We start from the raw sequence: 22,365 nt of genomic DNA on the forward strand, positions 1-22,365 counted from the left end.
GGAGATATAGTAAGTACAATAATAAGGTTACAACTCAACTAGGACAACAACAATCAATCTTTTAGGAACTGGTCTGTAGTGGCGTTCAACCTTATTCTTCAAGCTTGAGACGATGATGAGTTTTCTATTTTTGCAAAAAGCTTGAATGAGAAACAAAAACCTTCCAGTGATGTCTTTGTATAAAGCTTCATCGAGTACATCTTGATCACATCACTTGAGGTGATGTGAGTGCTTTGTTTAGTTAAAGAGTGAGTGGGCTGACAGTTATTGCAGTGTAGCAGAAATAGTGTCGTTAGTCACTTCAGTTCTAGCTATGTCCACATGACTTTGTACTGTTACATAGGAACCATAGGAGCACCAGGTCCTTGATTTGTTCCTAGCTCCTGAATCTGTAGCAGTTCATCCTTAGCTGGAATCCATTTATGTTTGCAGCAATCCAAGTAGGTCAGGTTCCCTATCTGGTTCTTATCAGTAAATTTGTTAGATCATCAAAACACAAGGCAAGAGTATTTAAGATCTATCAATTTCCCCCTTTTTGATGATGACAAACTTAAACAGTTATAAGTTTAGAATTAAGGCAGCAAAGAGCAGTGTCAAAGAGTTCCCCCTGAGACGATGCCTTAATTTTTTTCAATTTATATATAAAGAACCAGTTCCCCAATGTGATTCCCCCTGAGTCCATATTAATCTTTTTCCCCCTTTTGGCATCATTAAAAAGAATAAAAGCACAAAGAATTCCAGCCAAGCTAACTCATGCCACATATGTGCACACTAGCATGAGAAAGAACAGAACGCAAAGAGAAAGTAATAGACAAAATAAAAAGAGAATTTAGATTAATAATAGTTTCATATGCCCCTTCCTTTGAAAAAGGAAGAGGCAGCATTTGGACTTGATCACGGGAGCAGTAGTAGTATTACATCCTAACCACAACGAAAAAAACAACAAAAAACATCTACCAATCATCAACAGAAAAAAAAAAGAACACATCCAAATAACTGGTCACTGAGAGGAAACTTAGGGAGCACTAAGAGGAAAAGGCTTGGAAGCAGCGGAAAGTGTCTGGAGAACTGGTCACTGAGGGGAAACTTAGGGGGCACTAGGAGGAAAAGGCTTGGAAGCAGCGGCAAGTGTCTGGAGAACAAGGTTTATTCGGGCATTTCCCAACTTTTGCTCGTTGAGCAGTTTGGCTTTCAGGTTCTCAACCTGCGCCCTGAGGTCAACATTTTCTTGAGTCAAACGGATCACCTCATCATTCGACATGGTAATCGCTCGAGCTTGCTGGCCTCTGGCCTTCCAGGATGGCATTCCTGGCCTTTAGTCGACGTATCTCCTTAGTTGCACTGTTTTGGGCATTGATGAGCTGAGACACAGTTGAAGTGCTTCCTACACCCCCATACTTCTCAATACACTCTCACTCTTCCAAGGTTGTTTGTGAGAATGTCTTCTTACGGGTCTCTACTTTACCTGTTCCTAGTGGAACCTCAAAGTATTTAAACACTTGCGTGAGCAAGAATCCATAGGGAAGCCCGTGATTGCCATCCTTGAAATCAGCTACTTCTGCATGTGCTCAATCATTATAGCAGGCAGACTCACAGGGTTGAAACCGTCCAATTGCTCCATTAAGAATAATCAGATTTGGAAGTGATAGATCTCCTTTCTGCTCGAGGCAACAGGACTTTGTTCACCAGTTCAAACAACAACTGGTAGACGGGAAGCAGTGCTTTCTTATGAACCTGGTTCCCCTTCTGATTAGAGTTATCTTTCACGACTACATTTGGAAGTTGTATTGACAAACATCTCTTACACTAGACACCCCAAAAGTAGGAACCTGCAGAATTTCCCCAAGTAATTTTACGTCAAAGACAATATCTACCCCATTTACTAAAGCACACACATGGTTAGTATCCACTGGAAAGAGACTGACGAAAAAGCTCTTGACCTCCTCCTCATACACTTTTGGAGCGTCAATGTAGAACAGATGCGTCCATTGCTGAAACTCCACCATTTCTAGAAGCTGACGTATTCCTGCCATCTCAGAGATTGTTGGGTCAAACATGCGACCCAGCAAAACCTTTTGATGCCTTAGTCGCTCAGATCCAAGGCAGAAGTCACTTCTGGCTTTCTTCCCAGAACTAGGTTCTTCAACTGTTTCTAATTTGCGTTTCCTATGCTTTTTTCCACTAACTTTACCTTTCCCCTTGGACTTCACAAGAATATCTTCATCACTCGCTGCCTCCTTTGTCTTGGACTTGGAAGTAGATCCGTTTTCTATGGAGACAGACTCAACCTTTTTCGAGGACCTCCTAACAAAGGAACTAGGTTCCTCAGGGGTTCCTTCCTCTACCACAACGACAGGGATAACTTCATCACTTACAGGGACACCATTTTTTACCAACTTTCTCCTTTTCTTTTACTACTTTTCTTGCTCTTTTGAAGTAGAATCGTAGGCTGCTTTGACTTAAAGCCTGGTAGTAGGCCACTTAAATTCAAACTCAGGAGTGGTGACAACCTTGCGCTGACTCAAGAATGCATCTAGGGCCAAATTGTCCAGGTCTTCTTCGTCACTAGACCTCATTTCTGATGCTTGAATTTTCAAGGGCACAACATTGAAAGCAGGTACAGCACTATCCCGGGGATGAGAGTCCTGACCTGGGTCCTCCGGAGAAGGATCAAGTTCCTCCTGAGATACCCCAGTAGTGTATACTGTTGCATCCCCTTCAACAGCCAGAAGGGTCCCTTCTACCCACACGCTTTATGACTCTTGTCTCTAAGAAATAACTTCATGCAGTATGCCATCCGCGGATACGAATAACACAGTCTTTTCTTCCTCAATAGGTGCTTCCACGACCATGGAGTCGACGGTAACGATGGTGGAGCCTTTTGTGAAGTCAGTATTTTCATCTTGTTTTCCAATTAGGGTTTTACTGGTGTGGGCATCAGATGACGTTGAGGACGGAACAGTGGCTTCAGGAGTTTCAAAGTAGGGAGGAGGTTGGGAAACTAGGGAAGGAGTGATTGTAGTTGTAGAGGTGATAGAGGGTAACACGGACTCAGTGAAGGGGAGAGGTTTCATGGATGGGTCGGAGGTTTTCTCAGTCATTGGAAGAGGAGGTGTGATGATCCTTCCTTTTTTAGTGAATCTAGAATATGGCTTATGGTTAGGAAAAGCAGACGAGATGGGTTTTTAAATGGAGAGGACAATTATGAAGTGAGAAGAATAGGTACCGATTCTGAAACGATGGTTGGGCGTGGAGAATCGTGATGTTTCAGAGGGAGATGGAACGTTTTGAATTGAAGAGACGTGACAGCCGGATCTGAAAAGTTGATGACATGAAAGTTGTATTTTTTGCCTTTTAAGACGTGTATTAAAGGATGTACAGAACTACTAACATTTAGTACAAGAACCCGGTTCTTGCGAAACATTTTCTTCAAGTCCTCCTTCCCCTTTTTTGAAAAGAATTAATCCTCTTTTATCAGTCATGTAGTGCGTCTATTGCTTCTATGCTCATCATGCGTGTTTACCTGCAACGGTATTAAAGTGAGTTAGGTAGGGCCAGAAAACACTTTGAACCTATTATTTCTTGATAACTCTAGCCAACTCAAAAAGGGATTAGGTTCTTAGTTTAGCCTCAACAGTCCTAACTTTACTCTGTTTCTTTCAAACTGTTCCATACTTAGTGCCTTGGTAAAAATGTCTGCAATTTGATCTTTAGTGCTGCAGCACTTCATGCATATCACCCCTTTCTCCACATTATCTCTCATAAAATGATGCCTCACATCAATATGTTTGGTCCTTTTATGTTGGACTGGATTTTTTGCCATGTTGAGTGAATTGGTGTTGTCACATAGGAGAGGCACACTCTCAATGAGAACTCCAAAATCTTCTAGTTGCTGCATGATCCACAGAATCTGAGCACAGCATGATGCTGCAGCCACATATTCAGCTTCAGCTGTAGAAAGAGCCATTGAATTTTGCTTCCTTGTACCCTAAGAAATAATACATGATCCTAAGAAGTGAGCCATCCCAGAAGAACTTTTTCTATCCACAAGATAACCTGCATAGTCTGCATCAGCAAACCCAATTAGATTAAAATTGTCACCTGATGGATAATATAGCACCAGACCCTGCGTGCCTTTGAGATATCTCAGTATTTTTTTGGCAGCCTTCAAGTGAGATTCCTTAGGGTTTGATTGAAACCTCGCACACAACCCCACACTGAAAACAATATCAGGTCGACTGGCAATGAGATAGAGAAGAGACCCAATGATGCCTCTATACATTATTTGATTCACATGAGATCTTGTTTCATCCATGTCTAGGCGAGTGGCAGTTGCAATGGGAGTGTCTATCACCTTTGGTGCTTCCATGTCAAACCTCTTCAAGAGTTCCCTGATGTATTTTTGCTGACAGATGAAAGTACCTTTTGGGGACTGTTTTACTTGAAGACCCAAGAAGAAATTTAATTTGCCCGTCATGCTCATTTCAAATTCACTCCCTATAGGTTTTGCAAATTCTTCACATAGAGAGTCAGTTGTTGCTCCAAAGATGATATCATCAACATAGACCTGAACAATGAGCAGGTTCCTTCCTCGTTTCTTTAAGAAAAGAGTGTTGTCAATCTTCCCTCTCTTAAAGCCATTTTCTAAGAGAAATTTTGATAATATTTCATACCACGCTTGAGAGACTGCTTTAGCCCATACAAGGCTTTGTCCAATTTGAACACATACTCAGGGTGCTCATGACTTTCAAATCCGGGTGGTTGCTTCATATAGACTTCTTCCTTAAGTAGTCCATTCAAGAATGCACTTTTGACATCCATTTGGAATAGAGTGAATTCCATATGAGAAGCAAAGGCGATCAGAATTCTGATGGCTTCCATGCGAGCCACTGGAGCAAAATTTTCATCATAGTCAATCCCTTCCTCCTGATTGTAACCTTGAACCACTAGCCTGGCCTTGTTCCTTGTGGTAATTCCATGCTTATCGAGCTTGTTTCTAAATACCCACCTGGTTCCTATAATGATTCTATCTGGGGGTCTGGGTACCGGGTGCCACACACTGTTTCTCTCAAACTAATGGAGCTCGTCTTGCATGGCTATAATCCAATCTGCATCTTTTAGGGCCTCCTTGATGTTTTTGGGTTCTATCTAGGAGAGAAAAGTTGAGAAGGCAAGTGAATTTCTAGCTCTTGACCTGGTTTGGACTCCGGAATCTAGAGGAATGATTATGTTGTCTATGGGGTGAGAACTTTGATGTCTTCAGTTAGATAATTGGGGTTCATTCTGAGAAAAAGAAGGTATGATTGGCTGATTTTCCTCTATCCTTATCTCAGATGCAAGTAGAGTTCCCTGAACTGCATCAACCACTCTTTCTTCAGTTTCAGTGGTTGTAATTGAGGTGTTTGGTTCTATAGATGATGAGGCATCATTGTCTTCATTTGCCTCCTTCATTTGACTCATCATATCTGCCTTTCCGTTTGTCATGTTAATGACTTCGCCAGGAACAAGTAAGGGTTCTCCATCTTGATCTTCCTCAGCGTTCTTCTCAAATGATGTGTGAGATTCATCAAAGATAACATGGATGTTTTCTTCAACACATTGAGACCGCTTGTTATATATCTTGTAAGTCTTGCTTTGAGAAGAGTAGCCAAGAAATATCCCTTTGTCACCTTTGACATCAAACTTACCAAGCTGATCTTTTCCATTGTTGAGAACATAGCATTTGCATCCAAACGTTCTTAGGTAGGTCGGCTTGGGTTTTCTTCCATTCAGCAGTTCATATGGTGTCTTGTTTAGAATTGATCTAATCATGCACCTGTTCACTAAGTAGCAGGCAGTGTTGACAGCTTCAGCCCAAAAGTTCTTTGCAAGTCCACTGTCAATCAGCATTGTTCTTGCCATTTCTTCCAAAGTTCTGTTCTTTCTTTCTACTACACCATTTTGCTGAGGAGTTCTGGGAGTTGAGAAGTTGTGAGAGACACCATTTTCATTGCAGAAATCATCAAATTTGACATTGTCAAATTCTGTCCCATGATCTGATCTAATGCATACAACTCTAGACTCCATCTTCACCTGAATTTTCTTCACAAAGGCCACAAATACTTCACTCGTTTCATCTTTTGTTCTGAGAAACAGAGTCCATATGAATCTGGAATAGTCATCCACAGTCACGAAAATGTATCTCTTTCCTCCTCTACTTTGCACCCTCATAGGTCCACACAGATCATATGCAAGAGCTCAAGTGGTTTTGAGGTGCTCACATTTCTTTTTGACTTAAAGGAGGACTTTATATGTTTTCCTCTAGCACATGCATCGCAAACTTTTTGAGTTTTGAATTATGACATAGGCAAACCATGGACCAAGTCCTTCTAAATTAGTTTGTTCAGAAGAGAAAAGCTTGCATGGCCCAGTCTTTTGTGCCATAGTTCAGCATCATCGTCAACCACCTTCAGACAACTCAGATCACCACTCTGTAAAGATTCGAAATCAGCGACATAGATGTTCTTGTATCTTTTGTCCACCAGGACTATTTCACCAGTCACAAGGTCAATGATTGTACATATTTTGGACAAGAACTCTACCTTGTTTCCCTTATCACAAATTTGAGAGACACTCAGGAGACTGTACTTAAGTCCATTGACATAGTACACATTTTCAATAGAGTGAGTGAGTGACTTCCCAACTTTTTCAACTCCAAGAATGTACCCCTTTTTCCCATTGCCAAAGGATACACTCCCTCCCTACAGGGCTTTTAGTGAAAGAAAGTTTGTGGTGTTCCCAGTCATGTGTTCGAACATCCACTATCCATGAACCATTGTTGACCACTTCCCTTCACTGTCCCCTGCACAAGAATTTTAGGAGTTATTTTTAGGAACCCAAACAAGTTTGGGTCCCTTGTAGTAACCAACAGGATAAATAAGAGCTCTTTTACTCCATGTAGGTAATGTGCATTTTCTGTGAGTGGAACTTAGTCCCTCTTTTGTGATCACAGTTTCAGTAACCACTTTATCTTTTGGTACTGATTGATTTTTGGCCTGGACACCTTCCTTGGAGTGCCCAGTGTTCCCACATTGGGTCCGAGGCCAGTTATCAGATGCAGTGGCGCTCTTACTGTGAGGGTTGTAAGGATCCTTTTTCCTTGAAAACTCTGCTCCCTGCCCTTTTTCACTATCATTAGTGAACAAGGCAGTGGTAGCCTCTACGGACCAGGTCCACTTTAGAGACTTTTCAAGGTCATTCATTACTTTTTCTAGATTGGCTTGGAGGAGCTCGTTTTTCTCAATTTCAGCACTCATCCTACATCTCAAGGCCTTCACCTAATCTTCAAGCCTAACATATTCCTAACTAACTATCTTTTTTCCTCTTTTAGGGTTTTCAGGTTTTGACTTAGTCAAGGGCTCTACTATTTGTTCCCTTTGGTCAGCAGCTTTTGCCAAGAGATCACTCTTTTCTTTTCTAAGAGTTTCAATGGCATTCTTTTGATTGGTAATTACAACCACTAAGTATTTCCTAGTATGTTAAAATTCTTCTAATTCTAACAACAAGGAATCCATATCCTCCGCAAGACTACAAAATGCAGTAATTAAAACATCAGCTAAACATATGAGTTTTTTTGGAGAGTAGGATTTCAGATTTTTCTGAACATCTCTGAAGTTTACCTTTTCGTTGCCATTATCTTCATCATTATCTGATTGCCCCATCAAAGCAAGTGTTGAGTCATATCCAGTCTCCCCGCCTTCAACCGCCATCGTAGAACTATCGTCAGTGTTAGATTTATTTTGTTTTACTTGTGTAGTTCCACCATAAGCTATTTGCAAAGACTCCCATATTTCCTTAGCAGTGTCGCATGTAGAGATTCTTTCGTACTCATTAGGTTCCAAACCATATACCAGAATTTTCTTGGCACGAGCATTTTCTTCAATGCTTTCTTGTTTGCTTCAGTGTATTCTCCGCTGGTCTTGATTGGAACAAACGGACCATCGCAAATAATATCGCAAAGCTCTCAATCCTCAGCCATGATGAAATCATACATTCTAGCTTTCCACCGTCAATAGCATTTTCCATCAAACTTGGATGGGTGGTATATGGATTGACCTTCTTCAAGATTTAGTGGAGCCATCATGAGGATCTTTCCTAGGTGTTAACCTGATAGGAGGAATCTGCTCTGATACCATTTGATAGTTTGTATGGGTCCACCAAGTCTTAGAGTACCTGGTCCTCTACAAGTTTCTGTTGAGAGCAATTAGTAAAGCAGTAAGTAAATGAGATAGAGGATTTTTACGTGGAAAAATCCCGCACAAGGGGATCAAAAAACCACGATCTACACCTGTAGGCTTTTAACTTTACTAACTTGTAATCTTACCTATTATAAGCCACTTTGCAATACTTTCAATTGCAAAGGATTTACTCAACTAACTTGTGGTACCTTTACCACAAGCCAATTTGTGACTATTCTAGTTACAAAGGCTTTTTCTAACTTGTGGTGCTATCACCCCAAGCCACTTTGCAATTCTACAATTACAAAGACTTTTTTTATGACTAAATTTAGTCACAACCTAAACTCAGCGAGTTTGAGGATTTACAAGAGGACTTCTAATCAGTATGCTTCTAAGTAAGCGATTTAGGAGATATAGTAAGTACAATAACAAGGTTACAACTCAACTAGGACAACAATCAATCAATCTTTTAGGAACTGGTCCGTAGTGGCGTTCAACCTTGTTCTTCAAGCTTGAGAGGATGATGAGTTTTCTATTTTTGCAAAAAGCTTGAATGAGAAACAGAAACCTTCTAGTGATGTCTTTGTATGAAGCTTCATCGAGTACATCTTGATCACATCACTTGAGGTGATGTGAGTGCTTTGTTTGCTTAAAGAGTGAGTGGGCTGACAGTATATTGCAGTGTGGTAGAAACAGTGCCATCAGTCACTTCAGTTCCAGCTGTGTCCATATGACTTTTTACTGCTACATAGGAACCACAGGAGCACCAGGTCCTTGATTGGTTCCTAGCTCCTGAATCTGTAGCAGTTCATCCTTAGCTGGAATCCGTTTAAGTTTGCAGCAATCCAAGTAGGTCAAGTTCACTATCTGGTTCTTATCAATAAGTTTGTTAGATCATCAAAACACAAGGCAAAAGTATTTAAGATCTATCAGAGCATCATGCTATCGAGCGGGTACTTCGCCAGTTTGGTCATCCGTATCTCGTACCGCCACCGCCACCTGGAAGACCACACGTTACCAGGGGGATGATCATTCCCGGGTGAACGACCCATATTTGGCATGGCTAGAGGAACAGATCGATATTTGGGACCAGCGATGTGACCTGATTTCACCCCCTCTCCTCCAACCGAGTCGGCCGGATACTGAGCATGATTATATGGTCTGGTACCGTGGCGTTACCCGACTTTTCGTCGGAAATCCCATTCATCGAGCTGGCGATCGGTACGTTCCATATGCCAGGAGGCACGAGGCACTGGTATGTTATTTGGTATTCTTAATTATAATTGTGACCTAGCGTTCCGTAATTTATATTTTACATGTTGTGCAGGCTATTGGCCTACATTTATTCCACCAGTTGGGACTACAGATGCAGTAGCATGCCAGCGAGGGAGCGGCCATTTTGCACGAGTATGGCCGGTAGGTTACAAAGCTGGCTGCCCGGACTCTGGAGCGAGCCCAAGAGGACAAGCGTTTAGTGCACGTCCCTGCTTATGTGGCGCTAAAGCACTACCATCGAGGTAGGACTGTCCCACGAGGTAGGGGAGCATGAGGCAAGGCTATCCCTTGAAGTAGGGGGCCCCACGAGGCAGGGCTGTCCCATGGGGTCGTAAAGGCCGGTGAGGAGGTGGTCCCCAGCACGGGGGCGTTGAGGCACCTGTTGAGGATGTTGGAGCTGATCTGCTAGGTGACCTCCATCAGTCAGACAAGCATCATAACAGCATGCCATCATTCAGCCTTCAACTGACGTTCACTCTAGCGACTTCGCAGGTGACCCCGTCAGATCCATTGTTGATCACGGACACCAGCATTACCGGAGAGGTTTGGGGAAGTATTTTTCAGGCCCATCGACCGCTGATGAGGATTGGCCGACCCGAGATATGGATAGTGGGCCCCAGCTGAGTTATGGCTCATCATCTATGGGTGCTCGGGATCTTTTACAGGCGTAGGTATGTTTGTATTACTATTAAATTTAAATTTGTTTTTACCTCATTGATTTGCCATAACTAACTTTATAATTTTCTTATTAAGGCTTCATCCCCGCTCGTCATAGAGGCCACTTTGTGCGATGCTGACCAAGATGCGACAGATGCTTATATTCAGGAGCACGACGAGACCATGGTAAGACAATTTAAATTTTTTTTGGCTTAACACGTACATTACTAATATATATTTTCATATACTGAGCTGACTTATTCTTCTGTAGGTTGCTGATGGACCGACGGCCCCTTCTACCGATCTTGCCAGCACTATTGACGATTATGCTGCAGCGCATCCTGCGATAAAAAGGTGACACTATGAGGATGATCCTGATAGCGTATCCGGGCGGGATGGGATGCACCTCATGCCAACGGCTGCATTAAAGCACACAGGTTGTGAGACACATTAATTTTTTTGGTATTTTATGTAAATATTATTTTATGTAAATAATAACAATAATTTTTTATGTTTACATTATATGCGCATTATGTTTTTATTTTCACGCTTCTTCTTTATTTTAATACTACAACACAAACACAAACATATCAACTTAACATAATTTAAATTCAGTACAACTAATAAAAATACATGACACGGGAAATATAAAGATAAAGTATTACACTCAACACATACATGTCATTGTTTAGTCACGACCGCCTATTATTCTCTACTCCAACCACTTAAATTTCTCTTCCATCTTATTTTTTTATTTTTCCGCCTCTTTTAGTTTCTTCTTCAATTCCATAATTTCTCATTTATACATAATCTCATCATCCCACTATTTTTTGGTCAAATCATGATAATACTGCAAAGACTCTCTATAGCATTCCTGCTTATAGGGTTCATCAAACCATACTTCAAAATTGTAAAAATTTCCCCGTTGTTGCCTCCAAACCTATTCACACACATCTAGTATCTGCGCCCAACTTGACCATCATCCCAATAGTCTGCCAACATATAACATTTGCCACATTGACACATCGGTAGATAAATGCGTTCAGACATTTGTTAAAGCAAAAAAACCCTGCTTTTATAGAAAGTTTTGCTATTTGTTATGGTTAAGTGCAGAAAATATCTAGAATGCGCCCGTTATTTATAAGCAAGGAAACACACATAACGTAGTATTTAACCGCGCTATGCTCACACATAACATAGTATTTAACCGCACTATGCTTCGCGTGTTAAAGATTCTTTGGGATACAAAATAGCTTTTTCGCAGGCGGGTAGCTTTTCAGATCGACAAGACAACACACAAAATATAATATTTAACCGTGCTATATATGCTCACGCATAACATAGTATTTAACCGAGCTATGCTTCGCGTGTTAAAGATTCTTTCGGATACAAAATAGTTTTTTCGCAGGCGGGCAGCTTTTCAGATCGGCAAGATAATACACAAAACGTAGTATTTAATCGCACTATATATGCTCACACATAACGTAGTATTTAACCACGCTATGTTTCGCGTGTTAAAGATTCTTTCGGATACAAAACAGCTTTTTCGCAGGCGGGCAGCTTTTCAGATCGTCAAGACAACACATATAGTGTAGTATCTAACTACGCTATATTTATTCACATATTTATCAAACATCTTCCTCTCTGATAGTGTAGTTTTCTAATAATTTTAGAGTGAAATTCGAAAGTGAACGTAAAAATTTTTCTTTTCTTAATCCAATACTATTTTTGATTACATGAACGGGAGGGAGAAATTTATTAATTTACTCAACTGAAAAATGTTAAATATCAATAAGATTTAACAACAATGGAAACATAATTTTATTTGATACATCTTGTAACATAAACAAGTACATACACTTATTACAACTATATTATGAAAACAAAACACTACGTGTATCCTTGATAGTTGGGCACATTAGATGAACTTCCACCAGGAGCTGGATTACCACCGCCACCCAAACCAGCTGAAGGACATTTACGACGATCGTATCCTGTTTGCGAGCATATGCCACATTTACGCGCATAAATGGTATCACCAATATCCATTTGGTTCTATATACGTGTTCTTTTTTGCATTTGTAGCTTACGCAAATAGTCCTTGTTACACACCATTTTAAATAGTTCCGGCGGCCAATAATGCTCAGCACCCACTGGCTGCAACTGCCCACTATATATTTTTAAGTATGCAGCAATACTGTATTGCCTATCAACATAGTTGGTTGGCCCTAAACCTGTATGTTGAAAGCACTTCATGGTATGTGAGCACGACATGTGGTAGATGGACCATTTCCCATAAGAACACAACCTGTTGGCTTCATTTACGGTGTGTATAATATTTCCCTGGTATTGATGGATAGCGGTGCGAACTTCAAAAATATTTCGCTTGTTGCAATACTGTAAAAATGAATGCCAATGTGCTCACCTCCTATATTTCTCAAATCTTTTCATTGGTATTGGCATCAATTCTACACCCCTCTCCATCAATTCTGATGCACCTCTATACCTTTCAACAAACCTCCCTGCCATCTATTTGAATGACATTCACACCATGGCAGTGACAGGCAATCCATGTGCAGACTTCAATAACCCGTTGAAAGACTCTGACACATTTGTAGTCAGGGTTCCCCATCGTCTGACACCATCCGCATGCAATGTCCACTTGTGAAGCTCATGTCGCATCAACCAATGATAGGCTCTTTTGTCTAACTGCCAAATCGATTCCATGCGCCTCCTGAACTTGCACTCCTAGTGATCAGTTGCAGCCATCCACATTAAATCATGCAAGTCCTTGTTGGGATATTTCTTCTGGACAGTAATGGTGGTATGCATAGGGTTCCTGTCATTTAGGAAAATGCTCTACAAAACTTAATATACCACCATGCTGATCAGATATTAGACAAATACCTGAACGTTGTTTGACAACGTGCTGCAATAGCATCCACATGTCTTGACTTTCATTGGCATAGATGGAAAAAGCTAGTGGAAATATTTTTCCATTGGTATCTACTGCAACAGTGCTCAACAACTTAATATCATACTTTCCATAGGCATGAGTACCATCTATGGAAATTACCGGACATCAATGCACAAAACCATCAATTGCTGGTTTAAATGTTGGGAACACGTATCTAAATATATATTTAGGTGTTCCTGCACTCCGCTCAAGTTTCCATTCAACAACAGCCCCGGGGTTAAAGTGTTGCAATGTGTCCATGTACCTGGGTAGAGATGCAAATGACTTATCCCAGTCACCATAAACAATTTCAAATGCACATTTGCGCCCGAGATATGCCTTTCTTTTTGTAATAGTACACCCATATTCCTGGTAGACGGATGTAATATACACTTTGATCTTGTACCTTATGTTCAATGTGTGGAATCAGTTGAAGAGAAATCAAGTCAACATCCAAGTTGAAGTGATTCCCATTGAATGTGTCTATTTCACAATTGTGGGTGCCAATATATTTACCCACTTTCCACAATCCTATTTTCTTCTTGCTCGCACGCAGCATCCAATGACACCCCGTAAACCATCTATGGCAAATAACCTTGTATACATCCGGACTTGACTCCCATACCATCATCTCACGACACTCTTTTACGCTGTACATTTTTTCCGCCCTGCTTAGGCGTGCTTTATCAGGAAAAGCATGCCATTTGCCAGCACCGTTGGTCTTGACTCATCCCACATTGCTGTTTGAATTTTGTCAAAATCCCTCGTGAGGGCATCCACATCCGGCATACTTGGCAAATGATCAAGGTAGGCAATATTCCTTGAATGAAACAGCATGTGAGACTCCTACACTCTTGGTCTAACGGGAGGTGGAGCATGCTCCCTCGTCAAATCAGGTTCGGCATTCTCTTCCTCTTCATCATCTGTTAGTTTATATGAGTCCACCAAACTATAGAGTACCTGGTCCTCTATGCGATGATGCTTAGAATGTTGTAAAGACTGAAAGTAAAGAAGGCAAGGGATTTTTACGTCGAAAAATCCCACAGAGGGGGATCAAAAAACCACGACCTACTCTTGTAGGCTTTTAACTTCACTAACTTGCAATCTCCCTATTACAAGCTACTTTGCAAAATCCTATTGCAAAGAATTCAACTAACTTGTGATGCACCAACCACAAGACACTCTATAACTATCCTAGTTACAAAGGCTTTAAACTTATCACTATCCCTAGTCACAACATAAACTCAGAGGTTTATGATTTTTGGTTTGTTCCTAAGACAACGCTTCTAAGAAAGCAAACTAGGAATTACAATAACGAACAAATAACAAGATTACAACTCAACTACAGATGTATATAAACTCATTAAGAAATTTATCCTTAGTGGAGTTGTCTTCTTGTTCTTGACATACCAGTGACTTCAATGCCGAATGAATTACTATTGTTTCTTGAGAGAATATCACTGAATGCATGAAGAATGGTGTGTCTTGCACCAGGTTGTTTTATCACAACAGATAACACAATAGATAGTGATGTCAACTCTTGGTGTACGCTTCTTCCTAATGATAAGTGACTGTTGTACTATCTGCACAGCCACTTCTGGGCAGTTGCGTTCCAACTGGATAGTCGACTTTGTACTTCTGTCATGACACACCAACGGACCAGGTCCTAGTTGTGTTCCTCTTCTGTGACAGTTGCTAGATGGTCACTTTCTTCTGCTACATTCCAGACGTGCATTTGATTGTACTTGTGTCAGAGAATCCTAAGGGAGCAAGTCCCTGTTGTGTTTCTATTTATATTGATTGCGTACAGTCACTGACTTGTGCTTGTGTCGGAGAACCCTAAGGGACCAAGATACTATGTCCCTGTTGTGTTCCTCCCTGAGGTTGTTCATCCATTTACTGATTTTCAGATTTCGACAAGGTCACATGAAATGTATACCCTGTGGGCCAGGTTCTCTATCTGGTTCTTCACGACAAGTTTGTTAGATCATCAAAACATAAGAAGCATAAGGCCAAGACATTGAAAACCCATCAATTTCCCCTTTTTTGATTATGACAAACTTAGACATGGACAGTATTTGTTTAGAGTAGAAATAAACAAATAAGATGCCAGAACTGCACGAAGTTCCCCCTTAATCTCAGATCTCCCTCCTTTGAGATTTTCCCTTAAGCTTAGAGTTGATAGTTCCCCCTTAATCTCAGACTTGATTTTCCCTCACCTACACGCAAAGCATTTTACCCCCCACCTCTCACCTACACACTTCTTTCCCCTTTTGACATCATTAAAAAGAATAGATAATTAGCATATAGAAGAGCACAAGCAGGTAATAAGCATAAAGAAGTCTAACACATATAGCTCATGCCACATATGTGCACACAACATGACAGAAAAGAGAAGCCAGAGGAACACAGTATTGTACATGTAAAGAAAGGGGAGCTGTTTTATTGATGTTTACATTGGACTGAGCAAGTCAAGAGCAGTAATGGTTAAGTTCAACATTCCATCATAAAAACAAGCAAACAAAAGTAAAACAGCAGCCACAGGATTTTAGAGCAAAAATAGCTGGACACTAAGAGGATCCTAAGGGACACTAGAGGAAGGAGGCTTGGAGGAAGAGACAACAATGGTTTTGAGAACCAGGTCCAGTCAAGCATTTGCAGACATTTGTTCTTCAAGTAATTGAGCCCAAAGTCTATCATTTTCCTTTGTCAGTCGTGCAACTTCCTCATTGACAGAATCAGGTCCTTTAGCTGCTTGACTGAGCTGAGTTTCCAGTATGGCATTTCAAGCCCTCAGCCTTCTGATTTCCTCAAAAGCTACATTTTGAGCATTGATCAGCTGAGAAATGGTCGGGGTGCTTCCACTAACTTTTTCTACATATTCACATTCTTCTAGAGTGGTCTTAGAGAAGGTCTGCTTGCATGTGCCTACTCTAGGATTCCCCAAGGGGGCCTTGTAGAATCTGAACACCTGAGTGAGGAGAAATCCATAAGGTAACCCATGATTCTCACCCTTAAAGTTTGCCACCTTTTGCATATGATCTATTATGATTGCTGGCAAATTGATTGGGACAAACTCATCAAGCGCTTCCATTAGGACCATATCCGATTGTGTAGCAATAGATCGCCTCTCAGAATGAGATAAGAGCACTTTATTGACCAGTTCAAAGAGAAGCTGATACTCAGGAAGCAATACCTTCTTATGCACTTGTTCCCCCTGTTGGATAGCTTGCTCTTTCATGATAGCTCTCCTAAAGTTCACCCCACAGACACCCTTAACTGAGGACATACCTTCACACGGAATTCTGAGAACCTTTCCCAATGTTGAAGCATCGAGTACAATGTCTACTCCATTTATGAGAGCATAAATATGATCCCCTCAACAGTGAAAAGAGATGCGTAAAAATTTTGTACTGCATCTTCGTACACCAGAGGCATGCTCCCTTCAAACAAGTGTTCCCATTGTTGAAATTTCACAATCTACAGAATTTGTCTCATGCCTGCCATCTCCGAAATTGCTGGATCAAATGTATGACCCCACAACACTTTATGAGTTCTTAATCTCTACTTCCAAAGACCACCATCATAGGGCATGGACCTTAGTGAACCAGGTTCTTTAACAGTTTCCCATTTTCGCTTGCTAGACCCTTCGACAGACTTTCCTTTCCAACTTGCTATTCCTACAGTATTGTCCTCAAACACGGCTAGCTCAGTTTGACTCTATTTAGACTTGCTAGTGTACTTCACGAATGACCCTTTCTATTCCTCAATAGTTTCATCGGAGGCCTTTTCTATAGACTTTTGAACTTTCATAGATTATTGTACTAAAGAACCAGGTTCCCTGAAAGCATCTTTGTCTATCCGATTTACTGACACACTCTTATTAGTGACAAAGTCCCTTGGATTCATTTTCTCTTTTTCCTTGTCTTGACACTCCTCTTACTTTTCTGCAATGTGGATTCAAAACTCTCTTACTGTTGTGACCTGATAGTGGTTGATTTGGAGAAAGACTCTAAGATCTTGGAGCGATTAGGAGGTGCAGGAGTGAGTTTGCATGGAAGAGAATCAGGTTCATCAGAAGGTTTTTCTGAGAATATCTCATGAGCCAAGGACTCGAGGAGTGCTATGGTTCTTACATCTCTTAGGAATGGAATTTCTTCCCCCTGGTACTCAGACGAGAGATATGCTTCTTCATTCATTAGACTCTCAGCAACTATAGCCATGATGTTATGTGTTGCTTCCTTTTCTGGTGACTCCTTAAGAGTCACTAAGTTCAACATGGAGGAGTTCAGATACTGATCAGGATCATCCTCAGGGGCTTCTGACACTTGATGAGTAAAACCTCCTGAGTGTTCTTTGATGAGATCATAGGAGTGACTAGACATAGGGTTCTCAAAATGATGGTAAATAAGGTTTATCAGAAAAGGGAAAACTATAGGAATGGAGGAGGAGCCGGGAGTGGGCAAGGTAGTAGAAGGCGTGAAATAGTGACATTCTGGGATGATTTCAAGGATAATAACGAAGTGGGAGCGGTGTTAATGGTGGGAGAATGAGACGATTGTTCGATTGCCATTAGATGAGTACTTGGTAGACGAGTAGAGAGAGAGAGAGAGAGAGAGAGAGAGAGAGATAAAGAGAAGATCCCAGTTATACAAAGGAAATGAAATTTCATGACTTGACGTGAGAGAGAAAGAAAGTTTTATTGGAAGAAGGGCTAATGATGAGAGGAGAGAGAAAAAGGTTCTGAATAGTTATGAGAACGGCGGTAGGTTTATGGGAAAGTGTTACCGTGCAGAGGGAATGAAAGGATTTGAAAGACAAAACATGACACGCAGACTTTGAAAAGTCGGATGATGTGGCAGTTGAGTTAATTTTGTTAAACAAATTTTTTTTTGTTTTGAGAGGGCATGCAGAATAAGCACATTACTACTAACTTAAGGTACAGGAACCAGATGCCAGAACAATTTTTTGAAAAAGGTTTTAGCAGCTCCTCTCTCGTAGTTCATAAATGTACCTTTAGCTTCTATGATCATCATGCGTGTTTACCTACAACGATATTGATGTGAGTTAGGCTTGGTCAGAAAACACTTTAGCTACCTTTACCTGACGGTGTCTTGCATAGCCAACTGATGGAGGATCAGGTTCTTCATTAAACTTTTGTGACCCCGTCTTCACCTTGTTTGATCCAGAATATTCTCTACTCGAGGCTTTGATGCAGATATCTAGAATTTGGTCTTCTATTCTTCAAGACTTTACATGGATCAATCCCTTCTTCATATTGCCCCTCAGAAGATAATATCACCCCACAATGTGCTTGTCCTCTTGTTTTTGGGATTCTTCTTCAGTTGTTGACGAGGCCATTGAGTTTTGCTTCCTTGTCCCCTAATGGATAAGGCATGAATCATGACAAGTGAATAGTTCCAGAAGTGCTTTTTCTTTTCCATAGAAAAACCTGCATGGTTAATATCATCATACCCAACAGGATTAAAAGCACTGTCACCTGAGGAGTAACGCAGGACCATGTCCTGAGTTCCTTAAGGTATTTCAAACTTCTGTGGGCAGCCTTCAAGTAGGATTCCTACGGACTTACACTTTGGATTCTATTTTGGAGTGGAGATACAGAAGGGGCTAAAGAAAAAGATTCCCCCCCCCCCTTTTTGAAATTACATGCTTATCTAACTCTAGAAAAAAATAAAGTGATTGACTTGTCACGCATATGGGAACTTTGTGTTTCCAATTTGAGATAGAAGTTTGATTGATGAGGGAGATTTGGAGGTTAATTTTATTTGCCCATACTTTGTGTTCTATTGCTTGTGGAGTGCCATGCGCTGCATCTCTACTTTTCCTTCAGCTTCAATGGTAGTCAGTGATGTATCAGGTTCCTTGTGAGACGTGGAGGATGATGTTGTGTTGTCTTTCGCTAGTCTCCTTCATCTTACTCATTTTATCACTCTCCGTATTTGAAGCCTTAGATATTTCCCAGGGACCAGAGTTAGTTCATCATATTGATCATCATCGTTTCTTTCCTAGCTAGAGGAGGTGTCTTGTTGAATACCCTACGAGCACTTTCTACCATTTAGTGTGCTTTTTTGTTGGAGACTTTGAGGCCTTATTTTGTGGATTGTACCCCAGAAGGATTCCTTCACTCGTCTTTTGCATTGAACTTTCCAAGTTGAGCCTTCCTGTTGTCGAGAACATGGTATTTTCAGTCAAGATGGTTCTCTGATGAGTTGTCTTTTAGTCAAGAGGGAATTTTCTTCCATTTGGCAGCTTATGGTGGGTTTTGATTCAGGAGGGACCTGATCAGACACATGTTCACCAAGTAGAAAGCTGTATTTACTGCTTTTGCCCCGAGTTTCTTGGCGATTTCATAGTCGATGAGCATTGTCCATGCAGCATTTCCCAGTTTCGTTCTTTCTTTCAGTAATATCATTTTGTTGTGGAGTCCTTGGTGTTGAGAAATTGTGTGTGATCCCTTCTTCCCCCTCATTTTTTTTTTGTTTTTGCTTGAATCCTTTTGGCAAGAGCCATTAACTCTCGAGAGTCTCCTCCTTTGTTTTGTGAACCCATGTCCAGGTGACTCTTGAGTTTGGCAGACCACGGACCAGGTCCTGCTGAGTTAATTTATTCGGAGGTGACAAGCTTGCATATACCAATCCTTCATGCCAAGGTTCCGACTTCACTCATCTCATACCACCAGCTTATGGAGATTCATAATTAATCGGAGTGGATGTTCTTGTTTCCTTTGTCCAATGAGACCACTTGGCCATATATCAGATTGGTGACTGTACTTTTCAGGCCATTCACATAGTACACGTTCCCACTTGAGTGCCAAAAGAACCTTTCCTCCTTTTCATTCACTGAGAATGTACCCTATACTTCCTTTTTAAGGATACATTCCCTTCCGGCAGGGCTTTCAGTGAGAATACATTCATGATGTTTTCAGTTGCATGCTTTTAAGCATCCACGGTCCATAGTCCATCGCAGTCCACTTCCTCTCATTATTCCCTGCTCATGCAAATCAAGGGTTAGAATTAGGAACCCAAACTAGTTTGGGTCCCTTGTTATGATAGAAAGGATGAATGAGGGCGTTCCTAGTCCATGTAGGTAACATCCGTTTCTTGCGAGTGGTACCTGGTCCTTTGTTAGTAGTCACTTTATCAGTAAATACTTTGTTTTTCTAAGCAGACTGAACCCTGGACTGGCAATTTTCTTTAAAATCCCTATTGTTCCCATAGTGGGTACATAGCCAGTTATCAGGTACAGTGACATACTTGCTGTGAGGGTTGTAAGGAGTTTTATCCCTTTGGAACCCGATGCCCTGCTTTTCCACTATTGCTAAGATACATGGCAGTGACAACATCTGAGGACCAGGTCCACTTCAGAGATTTTTCAAGATCAATTCTTTACTTTCTCCAATTCAGCTTGAAGTTGTTGATTCTTCTCGAGTTCACTACAGAGACTGGTTTTCACAATAGTTAACTCCTTTTCAAGCATGATGTGTGTCTCACTGGCTACTTCCTTCCCTTTCCCAAGACTTACATTCCTATGTTCTCTATTGAGTCCCTCAATGGTTTCCTCTAGATCAGTGCATATTACTAACAGGTCATCCCTTTCTTCTTCAGTAGATGCATCTTTTTCTTCTAAGGTGTGTTTCTCATTGTTAAGTCTTTCTATTGTTTCTTTTAGATCAACAACTACTACCATCAGATCGCCTCTCTCATTTTCCATACTAGTTATTCTTTCATTCAAGGCTTCCTTTTCTTTTTCAAGATTAGCTATGGTCTTATTTAAGTCCACTACATAGACCACTAGATCATCTCTAGATTGTTCGGCCTCTCCTAGTTCTATGGTCAGGATCTCCTTATCGTTTATAAGGCTATAATAGGCATCAATTAGGACATTAGATAAAGATCTTATCTTCTTAGAAGAGTAGGATTTAAGATTTCTCTGAACATTCCTAAAGTTTACCTCATCATCTTCATCTTCTTCATCATCATCATCTGACTGAGCCATCAGCACGAACAGTGAATCGTACTTCATTGCTTCAGTTTTCACTGCCATCATGGAACTGTTTTCTGCATCTAATTCCCTTTCGGATTCACTCGAGGAGTCTCCCCAAGCAGCAAAAATCTGCTTAACAATATTGTCGGCAACACTTTTTCGATTGAATCTTTTATCTGGAACCAGGTTCCTTTTTCCTGCTTTGTCAGGATTTTGCTTGTATTGCTCCTATTTCGCGAGTGGGAAGTCTTTGATAAAATGCCCTGACTTTCCACATCTATGACAGAGATCGTTGTTCCTTGTTTTACTTGAACTGCCCCACTTTGGTATACCACCATTTCTTCGAACCATGTTTTGAAATCTCTTAGTAAGATAGGCCATGTCACTATCTTCATCACTTGAGTCACTGCTTTCAGCCTTAAGTACCAGGTTCTTTTCCTTCTTGGGCTCTCTTCTTTCACTCTCTTTATTTCTTTTCATCTCGTATGTCTTTAGATTACCAATCAACTCACCCATGGTCAGAGTTTGTAGATTTTTAGCTACAGTGATGGCATTTACCTTGCTTTCCCAAGACCCAGGTGGAACACTGAAGATTTTCCTTACAAGCTTGTTTCTGGGAATAACATCTCCAAGTGAGTGAAGTTCATTTATGATGGAGGTGAATCTGGTGTGCATATCTTGTATGGACTCATCATCCTTCATCCTAAAGAGCTCATATTCAGTGGTAAGCATGTCGATCTTAGATTGTTTGACCTGAGTAGTTCCTTCGTGTGCAGTTTATAAAGCTTCCCATATTTCTTTGGCAGTATCACAAGCTGAGACTCTGTTGTACTCATCAGGTCCTATGTCACACATCAAGATTTTCTTGGCATGATAGTTCTTTTCTATAGTTTTTCTTTAAATGTCGATGTACTCTTTTCTCCCTTTGGGCACCATTGGTCCTGTTTCTTCAAGATTCTTCATGGGAACATGTGGACAATCACAAATGATGTCCCACAGTTCTGAATCTTCTGCCATCATAAAATCATGCATGCGGGTATTCCACCAACCATAGTATTGACCATTGAATCTGGGAGGTCTATAGGTTGATTGTCCTTCTTCAAAGTTTGGTGGAGCAGCCATTGAGGATCCTTCCTAAGTGTTAGCCTGATAGGAGAAACCTTCTCTGATACCAATTGTTAGTTTATATGAGTTCACCAAACTATAGAGTACCTGTTCCTCTATGAGATGATGCTTAGAATGCTGTAAAGATTGAAA

At 40.9% G+C, this 22,365-nt stretch overlaps 1 protein-coding gene across 1 annotated transcript; it reads right to left on the reverse strand.

The window, feature by feature from the left end:
- Positions 1–20,502: 20,502 nt before the first annotated feature.
- LOC138883968 (intracellular protein transport protein USO1-like) lies at positions 20,503–21,840 on the reverse strand. The gene is made up of 2 exons (XM_070164696.1): positions 21,535–21,840; positions 20,503–21,336 (listed from the first exon to the last, which is right to left on the reverse strand). Exons 1-2 carry the CDS (start codon positions 21,838–21,840, stop codon positions 20,503–20,505), a joined length of 1,140 nt encoding a protein of 379 aa, XP_070020797.1.
- Positions 21,841–22,365: the final 525 nt, after the last annotated feature.

The sequence above is a fragment of the Nicotiana sylvestris genome, chromosome 12, assembly GCF_000393655.2.
Source record: "Nicotiana sylvestris chromosome 12, ASM39365v2, whole genome shotgun sequence".
Lineage (NCBI taxonomy): Eukaryota > Viridiplantae > Streptophyta > Magnoliopsida > Solanales > Solanaceae > Nicotiana > Nicotiana sylvestris.

Bases quoted from the DNA above. Each gene is read 5' to 3' on its own strand.
- LOC138883968 (XM_070164696.1), bottom strand. From the start codon at position 21,840: ATGCTTACCACTGAATATGAGCTCTTTAGGATGAAGGATGATGAGTCC. The intron at 21,337-21,534 runs GTACTTAAGGCT...CTCGCGAAATAG, and splicing joins CCAAGAAGGAAAAGAACCTG to GAGCAATACAAGCAAAATCC.